At 43.4% G+C, this 13,875-nt stretch overlaps 1 protein-coding gene across 1 annotated transcript in view; it reads left to right on the top strand.

The window, feature by feature from the left end:
• Positions 1 to 13,875, top strand: part of LOC129829504 (potassium voltage-gated channel subfamily C member 1-like) — a 56,103-nt gene that overhangs the window by 27,957 nt on the left and 14,271 nt on the right. The window contains exons 2-4 of the mRNA XM_055891220.1: positions 2,653 to 2,796; positions 6,430 to 7,225; positions 10,316 to 10,546. Of these exons, the coding sequence (XP_055747195.1) occupies positions 2,653 to 2,796; positions 6,430 to 7,225; positions 10,316 to 10,546 (1,171 nt within the window). The remainder of the gene's footprint in view (positions 1 to 2,652; positions 2,797 to 6,429; positions 7,226 to 10,315; positions 10,547 to 13,875) is intronic.

Below are 13,875 nucleotides of genomic sequence, written 5' to 3'. Positions count from 1 at the left end.
TAGATGATGGGCCTTGTGGCTGCGTAGTGGCTGATGTCTGGGTAGATGATGGGCCTTGTGGCTGCGTAGTGGCTGATGTCTGGGTAGATGATGGACCTTGTGGCTGCGTAGTGGCTGATGGCTGGGTAGATGATGGGCCTTGTGGCTGCGTAGTGGCTGGTGGCTGGGTAGATGATGGGCCTTGTGGCTGCATTGTGGCTGATGGCCTGGTAGACAATGGGCCTTGTGCCTGCGTAGTGGTTGATGGCTGGGTAGACGATGGGCCTTGTGGCTGCGTAGTGGCTGCTGGCTGGGTAGATGGTGGGCCTTGTGGCTGATGGCTGGGTAGATGATGGGCCTTGTGGCTGATGGCTGGGTAGATGGTGGGCCGTGTGGCTGATGGCTGGGTAGATGATGGGCCTTGTGGCTGATGGCTGGGTAGATGATGGGCCTTGTGGCTGATGGCTGGGTAGATGGTGGGCCGTGTGGCTGATGGCTGGGTAGATGGTGGGCCTTGTGGCTGATGGCTGGGTAGATGGTGGGCCTTGTGGCTGATGGCTGGGTAGATGATGGGCCTTGTGGCTGCGTAGTGGCTGCTGGCTGGGTAGATGGTGGGCCTTGTGGCTGATGGCTGGGTAGATGATGGGCCTTGTGGCTGATGGCTGGGTAGATGATGGGCCTTGTGGCTGCGTAGTGGCTGCTGGCTGGGTAGATGGTGGGCCTTGTGGCTGATGGCTGGGTAGATGATGGGCCTTGTGGCTGCGTAGTGGCTGATGGCTGGGTAGATGATGGGCCTTGTGGCTGCGTAGTGGCTGATGTCTGGGTAGATGATGGGCCTTGTGGCTGCGTAGTGGCTGATGTCTGGGTAGATGATGGGCCTTGTGGCTGCGTAGTGGCTGATGTCTGGGTAGATTATGGACCTTGTGGCTGCGTAGTGGCTGATGGCTGGGTAGATGATGGGCCTTGTGGCTGCGTAGTGGCTGGTGGCTGGGTAGATGATGGGCTTTGTGGCTGCATTGTGGCTGATGGCCTGGTAGACAATGGGCCTTGTGCCTGCGTAGTGGTTGATGGCTGGGTAGACGATGGGCCTTGTGGCTGCGTAGTGGCTGCTGGCTGGGTAGATGGTGGGCCTTGTGGCTGATGGCTGGGTAGATGATGGGCCTTGTGGCTGATGGCTGGGTAGATGATGGGCCTTGTGGCTGCGTAGTGGCTGCTGGCTGGGTAGATGGTGGGCCTTGTGGCTGATGGCTGGGTAGATGATGGGCCTTGTGGCTGATGGCTGTGTAGATGATGGGCCTTGTGGCTGATGGCTGGGTAGACAATGGGCTTTGTGGCTGCATAGTGGCTGATGGCTGGTTAGGTGATGGGCCTTATGACTGCTGATGGCTGGAGGCCCTCACAATGCTGCCTGCCCTGTTTTACAGCACTGCCAGATTATAGAGGCTGTTGCTCTGGAATCTGATTTGTTCTCTGATCTGAGTGTGATCTGTTTGTGAATGCTGACCAGAGTCATCCTCTTGCCCTTGTAAACCATCAATTATGTACTAGATTTGTGATAGTTTCTTGAGTTTTGACACAGTTTCCACTCTCTCGCTCTGTTGCTGCATTCTCCTTTATGAGTAAACGCAGATAGCTGTGGTGTGACTGTTCCCTGCTGTTGGTGTGACTGTTCCCTGCTGTTGGTGTGACTGTTCCCTGCTGTTGGTTCTGTGGTGTGACTGTTCCCTGCTGTTGGTTCTGTGGTGGGACTGTTCCCTGCTGTTGGTTCTGTGGTGGGACTGTTCCCTGCTGTCTGCTGTTGGTTCTGTGGTGTGACTGTTACCTGCTGTTGGTTCTGTGGTGGGACTGTTCCCTGCTATCTGCTGTTAATTCTGTGGTGTGACTGTTACCTGCTGTTGGTTCTGTGGTGTGACTGTTCCCTGCTGTTGGTTCTGTGGTGTGACTGTTACCTGCTGTTGGTACTGTGGTGTGACTGTTCCCTGCTGTTGGTTCTGTGGTGTGACTGTTACCTGCTGTTGGTACTGTGGTGTGACTGTTACCTGCTGTCTGCTGTTGGTTCTGTGGTGTGACTGTTACCTGCTGTCTGCTGTTGGTACTGTGGTGTGACTGTTACCTGCTGTCTGCTGTTGGTACTGTGGTGTGACTGTTCCCTGCTGTCTGCTGTTGGTTCTGTGGTGTGACTGTCCTGGACTGGTATTTTTACAGAATAATTGTTATCTTGCTGCTGTGAACAGAAATCAGCCAGTAAAGTTGAAATAAAAGCTGTAGGCGGGTAACTCTGTGTTTTCTCTAACAGTTTAAATGGATCCTCTGTAAGTACAATGGATCATGTCATCTGTATATTTCTCAGTAACACTTTACATTAGTAACAGCATGGAATAAGCAACAGTCCCTACTGTATTTGTGTAATAGCAGAAAATGCTCAGCTCCGTTACTATGCTGGTACAATGCCGTTACTATAGTAACTAGTATGTATCTGTGTCCTGTAGCTATGTCCTGTCCAACATGTTTCCTCTCACTGACTTTGAGTGTTTTGAACTATGAAAGCACTTTCTGACAACTGCTTATGTAAAATGGGCTTTTATATATACATTGAATTGATTTGATTTGTCTCGTGTTTGATTTAATGTGTCAATGTATTGATTAATTGATTGATGGATTGTCTCGTTGCAGGGCATAGCGTTTGCCTCACTGTTCTTCATCTTGGTTTCCATCACTACGTTCTGCCTGGAGACTCACGAGTACTTCAACGACCTGCAGAACCGCACGGAACGCGTGGTGGTGGGGAACCGCACCGAGGTGGTGATCTTGGTGGAGGTGAGAGAGATACTTAGATGTAAATAGGCGTAGTACCTAGTACTACTATATGTACTGTATTGTACTGTATTGGCTATACGTAGTACTACTATATGTACTGTATTGGCTATACCTAGTACTACTATATGTACTGTATTGTACTGTATTGGCTATACGTAGTACTACTATATGTACTGTATTGTACTGTATTGGCTATACGTAGTACTACTATATGTACTGTATTGTACTGTATTGGCTTTACCTAGTACTACTATATGTACTGTATTGGCTATACGTAGTACTACTATATGTACTGTATTGTACTGTATTGGCTATACATAGTACTACTATATGTACTGTATTGTACTGTATTGGCTATACCTAGTACTACTATATGTACTGTATTGTACTGTATTGGCTATACATAGTACTACTATATGTACTGTATTGTACTGTATTGGCTATACCTAGTACTACTATATGTACTGTATTGTACTGTATTGGCTATACGTAGTACTGCTATATGTACTGTATTGTACTGTATTGGCTATACGTAGTACTACTATATGTACAACAGAACGTGTGGTGGTGGGAAACCACACTGAGGTGGTGATCTTGGTGGAGGTGAGAGAGATACTTAGATGTAAATAGGCGTAGTACCTAGTACTACTATATGTACTGTATTGTACTGTATTGGCTATACCTAGTACTACTATATGTACTGTATTGGCTATACGTAGTACTACTATATGTACTGTATTGTACTGTATTGGCTTTACCTAGTACTACTATATGTATTGTATTGTACTGTATTGGCTATACCTAGTACTACTATATGTACTGTATTGTACTGTATTGGCTATACCTAGTACTACTATATGTACTGTATTGTACTGTATTGGCTATACGTAGTACTACTATATGTACTGTACTGTACTGTATTGGCTATACCTAGTACTACTATATGTATTGTATTGTACTGTATTGGCTATACCTAGTACTACTATATGTACTGTATTGTACTGTATTGGCTATACCTAGTACTACTATATATGTACTGTATTGTACTGTATTGGCTATACCTAGTACTACTATATGTACTGTATTATACTGTATTGGCTATACCTAGTACTACTATATGTACTGTATTGTACTGTATTGGCTATACATAGTACTACTATATGTACTCTATTGTACTGTATTGGCTATACCTAGTACTACTATATGTACAACAGAACGCGTGGTGGTGGTGGTGGCGGTGGCGGTGGTGGTGGTGGTGGGTGGTGGGTGGTGGTGGTGGGTGGTGGTGGTGGTGGTGGTGGTGGTGGGTGGTGGTGGGTGGTGGTGGTGGGTGGTGGTGGTGGGTGGTGGTGGTGGTGGTGGTGGTGGTGGTGGTGGTGGTGGTGGTGGGGAACCACACTGAGGAGGTCTCAGTAGAGGTAAGACGATCCTCATTATCAATAGACTATCGATCCTGTCCAGAAAGTACCCAGAGCTGCTACCGCCCTTCGACTCTAGTGGAGATCTGAGAAGATTGGACAGATGAAATGGGGATGTATGGGGACCATTTCATTGTTTCTGGATAGCACCTAAACGTAATGGGGCTTTTTTCAATGCATTTTACTGCACTGTATTGTACTGCATTGTATTGTATTGTACTGTACTGTATTGTATTGTACTGTACTGTATTGTATTGTACTGCATTGTACTGTACTGTATTGTACTGTATTGTATTGTATTGTACTGTACTGTATTGTATTGTACTGTATTGTACTGTACTGTACTGTATTGTACTGTAGTGTACTGTATTGTACTGTACTGTATTGTACTGTACTGTATTGTATTGCACTGTATTGTACTGTACTGTACTGTATTGTATTGTACTGTACTGTATTGTATTGTACTGTATTGTACTGTACTGTACTGTATTGTACTGTATTGCACTGTATTGTACTGTACTGTACTGTATTGTACTGTAATGTACTGTAATGTAATGTATTGTACTGTATTGTACTGTGCTATATTGTACTGTACTGTATTGTACTGTATTGCACTGTATTGTACTGTACTGTACTGTATTGTACTGTAGTGTACTGTACTGTAATGTATTGTACTGTATTGTACTGTACTGTATTGTGTTGTATTGTACTGCATTGTACTGTATTGTATTGTATTGTAATGTAGTGTACTGTATTGTAATGTATTGTGCTGTAATGCACGGTATTGTATTGTACTGTAATGTATTGTATTGTACTGCATTGTACTGCCTTGTACTGTAATGTACTGTATTATACTGTAATGCACTGTATTGTATTGCACTGTAGTGTACTGCATTGTATTGTACTGTAATGCACGGTATTGTATTGTACTGTAATGTATTGTATTGTACTGCATTGTACTGTCTTGTACTGTAATGTACTGTATTTTACTGTAATGTACTGTATAGTATTGTACTGCATTGTATTGTATTGTATTGTATTGTATTGAATTGTCTTGTATTTCTGTATAATGGGAAATGTTTATAAACACATTTTAGGGACCGGATGAATTTCTCCTGATTGGATAATAGTTCATCTAGTAGATAGATATGTTATATACTTTAATGATCCCTGAATTTAAATTCAATAATATAATCTATAATCTGATCTAATGTATAATCGAAGCTAATGCATAATCTAATCGAATGTATAATCTAATCTATAATCTAATGTATAATCGAATATAATGTATAATCTAATGTATAATCGAAGCTAATGTATAATCTAATCTAATGTATAATCTAATCTAATGTATACTCTAATATATAATAATGTATAATCTAATCTAATGTATAATCTAATGTATAATCAAATCTATAATCTAATCGAATGTATAATATAATCTAATGTATAACCTAATGTATAATCTAATCTAATGTATAACCTAATGTATAATCTAATCTAAAGTATAATCTAATGTATAATCTAATCTAATGAATAATCTAATCTAATGTATAATATAATCTAATGTATAATCTAATGTATAATCAAATCTATAATCTAATCTAATGTATAATATAATCTAATGTATAACCTAATGTATAATCTAATCTAATGTATAATCTAATGTATAATCTAATCTAATGTATAATCTAATGTATAATCAAATCTATAATCTAATCTAATGTATAATCTAATCTAATGTATAATCTAATGTATAATCTAATCTAATGTATAATCGAATGTATAATCTAATCTAATGTATACTCTAATATATAATAATGTATAATCTAATCTAATGTATAATCTAATGTATAATCAAATCTATAATCTAATCTAATGTATAATATAATCTAATGTATAACCTAATGTATAATCTAATCTAATGTATAATCTAATGTATAATCTAATCTAATGTATAATCTAATGTATAATCAAATCTATAATCTAATCTAATGTATAATCTAATCTAATGTATAATCTAATGTATAATCTAATCTAATGTATAACCTAATGTATAATCTAATGTATAATCTAATCTAATGTATAATCAAATCTATAATCTAATCTAATGTATAATCTAATGTATAATCTAATCTAATGTATAACCTAATGTATAATCTAATCTAATGTATAATCTAATGTATAATCTAATGTATGATGTGATCTATTCTAGGTGGTGACCAAGCCCATTCTGACCGTGGTGGAAGGCGTTTGTGTGGTCTGGTTTACCTTTGAGTTCTTCGTCCGCATCGTTTGCTGCCCCGACAAGCTGCTCTTCATCAAGAACATGTTAAACGTCATTGACTTCGTGGCCATCCTGCCCTTCTACCTGGAGATGGGCCTCAGCGGCCTGTCCTCCTCTAAAGCAGCCTCCGACATCCTGGGGTTTCTACGGGTCGTCCGCTTCGTCCGGATCCTCCGCATCTTCAAGCTTACCAGGCATTTCGTCGGTCTGAGGGTTCTGGGCCACACGTTGAGAGCCAGCGTCAACGAGTTCTGCCTGCTCATCGTCTTCCTGGCGTTGGGCGTCCTCATCTTCGCCACGATGATCTACTACGCGGAGCGGATAGGGGCCCAACCGGACGACCCGCGCGGCTCCAACCACACCCACTTCAAAAACATCCCCATCTCCTTCTGGTGGGCCGTGGTCACCATGACCACCCTGGGCTACGGGGACATGTACCCCAAGACGTGGCTGGGCATGATAGTGGGCGCGCTGTGCGCCCTGGCGGGGGTGCTGACCATCGCCATGCCCGTGCCTGTTATAGTCAATAACTTTGGGATGTACTACTCCCTGGCCATGGCTAAACAGAAGCTGCCTAAGAAGAAGAAGGCGCACAATCCGAACCGGGACGCTCCCACGGACACGGCCTCGTTCGGGAAGTCTGTCGCTACCTCTCCCAGGGACAGTACTCAGAGTGATACGTGTCCGCTGGCTGCAGAGGATCATATCAACAGGAACCGCTCAGGTCAGACCAATTCAAATTAGATTCTTGAAATACAAAAAAATTCTACCGTACTAATTCATCCCTTTAACACTTTATTTAGACAAAAGTATTTTTTGAAAGCATCGTTATGATACGCCATAGGCCACAGTGATAAGTGGATGTTTAATTTATTCAAACCTTCAACCATTCCAGTCCATTAAAAGTCAGACCTCACTCAACCTTTTCAAACCACAACTCCCCTTACACATCACACTACCACCCCTTTATTCACCCTGAAACATTCATAGACCATTTTCATTGTGCACTTTATCCCTTCACTAAATCCTTTTGGTGCCATAATGGTACAGTAGTAAGTGGATGTATAATTGATTCACCCCATTGACACTCGTAACTCATTCAAGTCATTCAAACCTATTCAACTCACCCTTTTAAAACTCACACATTCAATTTAAACACATTACTAATGAACACATCACCACAGTATTGCAGTTCTTCACGGACATAAGGTATGATATGCTGGTAGTATTTGTGGTGCTCTTTTACAACAGAGTGGCGGGGGGGGAAAAACCCATAATATACCTTTTACTGTAATCATATAGTATCATAGCTTTCCAGGTTTACTGTCCCTAGCCGCAAACACAGTAACACAACTTGATACAATCATGAATATACCCTTCCCAGATAATAAATACATTTGTTAAATTCAGAGTCAGCTTTTTGCTTGCTCCACTATCAAAATACAGTATAATTCATCGGTCTACATCCCAAGGCCCAGTGCAGTCAAAAAATGTGATTTTCCTATATATTTCCACACTATGAGGTTGGAGTAATACTGGGAAGACGTGAACATGATGACAATGCCGTTTTAGTGTAACAGCTGTTTGTAAAGACGGCCTGAAATTTACACCTGTTTTGGTGGGATGGAGTTTTGGCCTTCCATGGTGACATCATCCATCGTGTGGTAAATTAGTTCAAAGCTAATTCCAAACCTCTCAGCCAATAACAGCACATGTTCTGTTTCCCTCTGCCCACTCAGGACACTCCCACACAGTCCTAGCAAAATTCTTGCTTGAAAAATTGCCCTTTTAATTTAAAAACAATCCCAGTAACGTACTTAATTGTTACCCAGAAATCATTTGATATTGAGGAAAAAACATGTCCAATAGTTGATCGTTTGCTCCAGTCTGTCTGGAGCGCCAGATGGGCGGAGTTAGCAGTTTGTTGGAATATTTTATTGGATCCAATCTGCCTGGCATGCTCAATCAAGCCCAGTAATGCTGATCTAGCATCCGTTTTGCCATGTACAGTGCATTCGGAAAGTATTCAGACCCCTTGACCTTTCCCACATTTTGTTACGTTACAGCCTTATTGTAAAATGGATTAAATTTAAAAAAATCCTCATCAATCTACACACAATACCCCATAATGACATCACAATACCCCATAATGACATCACAATACCCCATAATGACATCACAATACCCCATAATGACATCACAATACCCCATAATGACATCACAATACCCCATAATGACAAAGCGAAAACATGTTTTTAGATGTTTTTTGCAAATTTATTAAAAATAAAAAACAGAAATACCTTATTTACTTAAGTATTCAGATCCTTAACTCAGTACTTTGTTGAAGCACCTTTAGCAGTGATTAAAGCCTCAAGTCTTCTTGGGTATGACGCTACAAGCTTGGCACACCTGTATTTAGGGAGTTTCTCCCATTCTTCTCTGCAGATCCTCTTAAGCGCTGTCATGTTGGATGGGGAGTGTCACTACACAGCTATTTTCAGGTCTCTCCAGAGATTTTCGATCGGGTTCGAGTCCGGGCTCTGGCTGGGCCACTCAAGGACATTTAGAGACTTGACCCGAAGCCACTCCTGCGTTGTCTTGGCTGTGTAATTAGGGTCGTTGTCCCATTGGAAGGTGAACCTTCGCCCCAGTCTGAGGTCCTGAGCGATCTGGAGCAGGTTTTCATGAAGGATCTCTCTGTACTTTGCTCCGTTCACCTTTGCCTCGATCCTGACTAGTCTCCCAATCCCTGCCACTGAAAAACATCCCCACAGCATGATGCTGCCACCACCATGCTTCACCGTAGGGATGGTGCCAGGTTTCCTCCAGATGTGACGCTTGGCATTCAGCCCAAAGAGTTCAATCTTGGTTTCATCAGACCAGAGAATCTTGTTTCTCTGGTCTGAGAGTCTTTTACGTGCCTTTTGGCAAACTCAAAGCGGGCTGTCATGTGCCTTTTACTGAGTGGCTTCCGTCTGGCCACTCTACCATAAAGGCCTGATTGGTGGAATGCTGTAGAGATGGTTGTCCTTCTGGATGTTTCTCCCATCTCCACAGAGGAACTCTGGAGCTCTGTCAGAGTGACCATTGGGTTCTTGGTCACCTCCCTGATCAAGGCCCTTCTCCCCCGATTGCTCAGTTTGGCCCGGCGGCCAGCTCTAGGAAGAGTCTTGGGGATTCCAAACTTCTTCCGTTTAAGAATGATGTTGGCCACTGTGTTCTTGGGAACCTTCAATGCTGCAGACATTTTTGGTACCGTTCCCCAGATCTGTGCCTCAACACAATCCTGTCTCGTAGCTCTACGGACAATTCCTTCGACCTCATGGCTTGGTTTTTGCTCTGGCTTGCACTGTCAACTATGGGAGCTTGTATAGACAGGTGTGTGCCTTTCCAAATCATGTTGAATCAGTTGAATTTACCACAGGTGGACTCCAATCAAATTGTAGAAACATCTCAAGGATGATCCCCCTGAAGGTTAGGGTTAGGTAATCTATTGTGTGTAGATTCATGAGGACTTTTTTTTATATTCCATTTTAAAATAAGTCTGTAACGTAACAAAATGTGGAAAAACGTCACGGGGTCTGAATACTTTGTGAATGCACTGTAGACATTGTTCCCCCTGTTGCTATTGGACCAGGTCTCTCTTGGAAAAGAGAGGTTATCTCAATGGAAAAAAACTTGTTAAATAAAAAATACAATAAAAAATATGTAGATATTACCTCAACTAACCTGTATATCCTAATGAAAATATGACATGAACAGGAACCTGATTCTAGATCTTACTCTTTATGAACCAAATCTGTCCTCCTTTCAGACTCCAAGCAGAATGGAGACGCAAACTTGGCTCTGTCGTCGGATGAGGGGTGCAGCCTGACCCAACCGCTGTCACCCAGCGAGAAGTGGAACCTACGGCCAGCCCACGGCGACGGTCGAGAACGCTCCCGGTCGGTCAGGGGGAACAAGACAAGCAAGAAAGAGGCAACCTGCTTCCTGCTCACTTCCGGAGACTTCTCCTGCTCTGGAGGAGAACACGCCATAGTCACTGGTAGGTTGACCTGCATACAGGTACACAGGCACACACATACATACTCGTTCTCTCTTTCTCTGAAACATAGAGCCCACCCTCCGCAACCATAGGTCACATAACACACACAACACATAACTGTGAATACTGGACCGAATACCGGACCATGACAAAGGAGGCTGCAGGCTAGAGATCAATAGGTTGAAACCTAGAAAATCATCATTCAGAACCCTCTTATCCTCCCCATGACAACCATTACACCCATTACACCCATGGCAACCATGACAGCCAGTACACCCATAGCAACCATGGCAACCATTACAACCATGTGAGTGGACATGGTGTCCACAAAGTTACCTAAGAGTGTTTGGATATTTTGGTTCCAGGTTGCTTTCTGGTATTCTTCTGTGCTGTTTTGGGCCCATCTGTATGAATGTGTGATGTTATACAGCTCACTGGGCTGTGAATGTGTGATGTTGTACAGTTTACTGGGCTGTGAATGTCTGATGTTATACAGCTTACTGGGCTGTGAATGTCTGATGTTGTACAGCTTACTGGGCTGTGAATGTGTGATGTTATACAGCTTACTGGGCTGTGAATGTCTGATGTTATACAGCTTACTGGGCTGTGGATGTCTGATGTTATACAGCTTACTGGGCTGTGAATGTCTGATGTTATACAGCTTACTGGGCTGTGAATGTCTGATGTTATACAGCTTACTGGGCTGTGAATGTCTGATGTTATACAGCTTACTGGGCTGTGAATGTCTGATGTTATACAGCTTACTGGGCTGTGAATGTCTGATGTTATACAGCTTACTGGGCTGTGAATGTCTGATGTTATACAGCTTACTGGGCTGTGAATGTCTGATGTTATACAGCTTACTGGGCTGTGAATGTGTGGTTGTTTCCATGTCTGTTCTTTTGAGGAACAAGGTCATTTGGCTGTGATCAGACAGAGGTGTTAGTGGCTTGACGATGAATGAGCTGAGAGAGAAAGGGTCAATGTATGTGATCATATAGTTTACTGTGCTGTGGCCAAGAGGTGAATCTCCCCAATTAGTCCCCCCGTAACCTACCGTTGACAAAGTACAGACCCAGGCTTCTACAGAGCTGCAACAGATCCCTTCCGTTGTTGTTGACGGTGCTGTCACTGTTGTTTCTATGTGGGAGATTAAGACAGTTAGAAACAGTATGGCCTGTAATAAAGCTGTCCCCTCGTGTGCTCGTTAGATCAGGTAGTGTTCCTGTGTGCTCGTTAGATCAGGTCGTTTTCCTGTGTGCTCGTTAGATCAGGTAGTGTTCCTGTGTGCTCGTTAGATCAGGTAGTGTTCCTGTGTGCTCGTTAGATCAGGTAGTGTTCCTGTGTGCTCGTTAGATCAGGTCGTTTTCCTGTGTGCTCGTTAGATCAGGTAGTGTTCCTGTGTGCTCGTTAGATCAGGTAGTGTTCCTGTGTGCTCGTTAGATCAGGTAGTGTTCCTGTGTGCTCGTTAGATCAGGTAGTGTTCCTGTGTGCTCGTTAGATCAGGTAGTGTTCATGTGTGCTCGTTAGATCAGGTAGTGTTCCTGTGTGCTCGTTAGATCAGGTAGTGTTCCTGTGTGCTCGTTAGATCAGGTAGTGTTCCTGTGTGCTCGTTAGATCAGGTCGTGTTCCTGTGTGCTCGTTAGATCAGGTAGTGTTCCTGTGTGCTCGTTAGATCAGGTAGTGTTCCTGTGTGCTCGTTAGATCAGGTAGTGTTCCTGTGTGCTCGTTAGATCAGGTAGTGTTCCTGTGTGCTCGTTAGATCAGGTAGTGTTCCTGTGTGCTCGTTAGATCAGGTCGTTTTCCTGTGTGCTCGTTAGATCAGGTAGTGTTCCTGTGTGCTCGTTAGATCAGGTAGTGTTCCTGTGTGCTCGTTAGATCAGGTAGTGTTCCTGTGTGCTCGTTAGATCAGGTAGTGTTCCTGTGTGCTCGTTAGATCAGGTAGTGTTCCTGTGTGCTCGTTAGATCAGGTAGTGTTCCTGTGTGCGCATTTGTGTCCCCACAGATGAGCACATTTCCCTGGGCCTGGAAATGGCACGTCTCTTCCTCAAGGGTGGGGAAGATCTCCTCTGAGTAATATGGGGATTCTGAGGGGGATATACTGTATATTGCGCATATTAACCAAATGTGATATTTACCCATTTTGAGGGGTTCAAATACATTTTGTAGTTTGGATTTGTACCAAATTATCAATCCTCCAGAGTCTCTGTCTCTCTCTCTTCCTCCACTCTCTCTCTTCCTCCACGTCTACAGAGTTTCTCTCTCTCTTCCTTCACGTCTACAGAGTTTCTCTCTTTTCCTCCACGTCTTCAGAGTTTCTCTCTCTCTTCCTCCACGTCTACAGAGTTTCTCTCTCCCTTCCTCCACGTCTACAGAGTTTCTCTCTCTCTTCCTCCACGTCTACAGAGTTTCTCTCTCTCTTCCTCCACGTCTAAAGAGTTTCTCTCTTCCTCCACGTCTACAGAGTTTCTCTCTCTCTTCCTCCACGTCTACAGAGTTTCTCTCTCTCTTCCTTCACGTCTACAGAGTTTCTCTCTTCCTCCACGCCTTCAGAGTTTCTCTCTCTCTTCCTCCACCTCTACAGAGTTTCTCTCTCTTCCTCCACGTCTACAGAGTTTCTCTCTCTTCCTCCACGTCTACAGAGTTTCTCTCTCTCTTCCTCCACGTCTACAGAGTTTCTCTCTTCCTCCACGTCTACAGAGTTTCTCTCTCTCTCTCTCTCTTCCTTCACGTCTACAGAGTTTCTCTCTCTCTTCCTTCACGTCTACAGAGTTTCTCTCTCTCTTCCTTCACGTCTACAGAGTTTCTCTCTCTCTTCCTTCACGTCTACAGTTTCTCTCTCTCTTCCTCCACGTCTACAGAGTTTCTCTCTCTCTTCCTCCACGTCTACAGAGTTTCTCTCTCTCTTCCTCCACGTCTACAGAGTTTCTCTCTCTCTTCCTCCACGTCTACAGAGTTTCTCTCTCTCTTCCTCCACATCTACAGAGTTTCTCTCTTCCTCCACGTCTTCAGAGTTTCTCTCTCTCTTCCTCCACATCTAGAGTTTCTCTCTCTCTTCCTTCACGTCTACAGAGTTTCTCTCTCTCTTCCTTCATGTCTACAGAGTTTCTCTCTCTCTTCCTTCACGTCTACAGAGTTTCTCTCTCTCTTCCTCCACATCTAGAGTTTCTCTCTCTCTTCCTCCACGTCTTCAGAGTTTCTCTCTCTTCCTTCACGTCTTCAGAGTTTCTCTCTCTCTTCCTCCACGTATACAGAGTTTCTCTGTCTCTTCCTCCACGTCTACAGAGTTTCTCTCTCTCTTCCTCCACGTCTACAGAGTTTCTCTCTCT

This window comes from Salvelinus fontinalis, chromosome 31, assembly GCF_029448725.1.
Source record: "Salvelinus fontinalis isolate EN_2023a chromosome 31, ASM2944872v1, whole genome shotgun sequence".
NCBI lineage: Eukaryota > Metazoa > Chordata > Actinopteri > Salmoniformes > Salmonidae > Salvelinus > Salvelinus fontinalis.
Note: the sequence above shows the minus strand (reverse complement) of the source record. Positions and strands in the feature narration are given on the sequence as shown.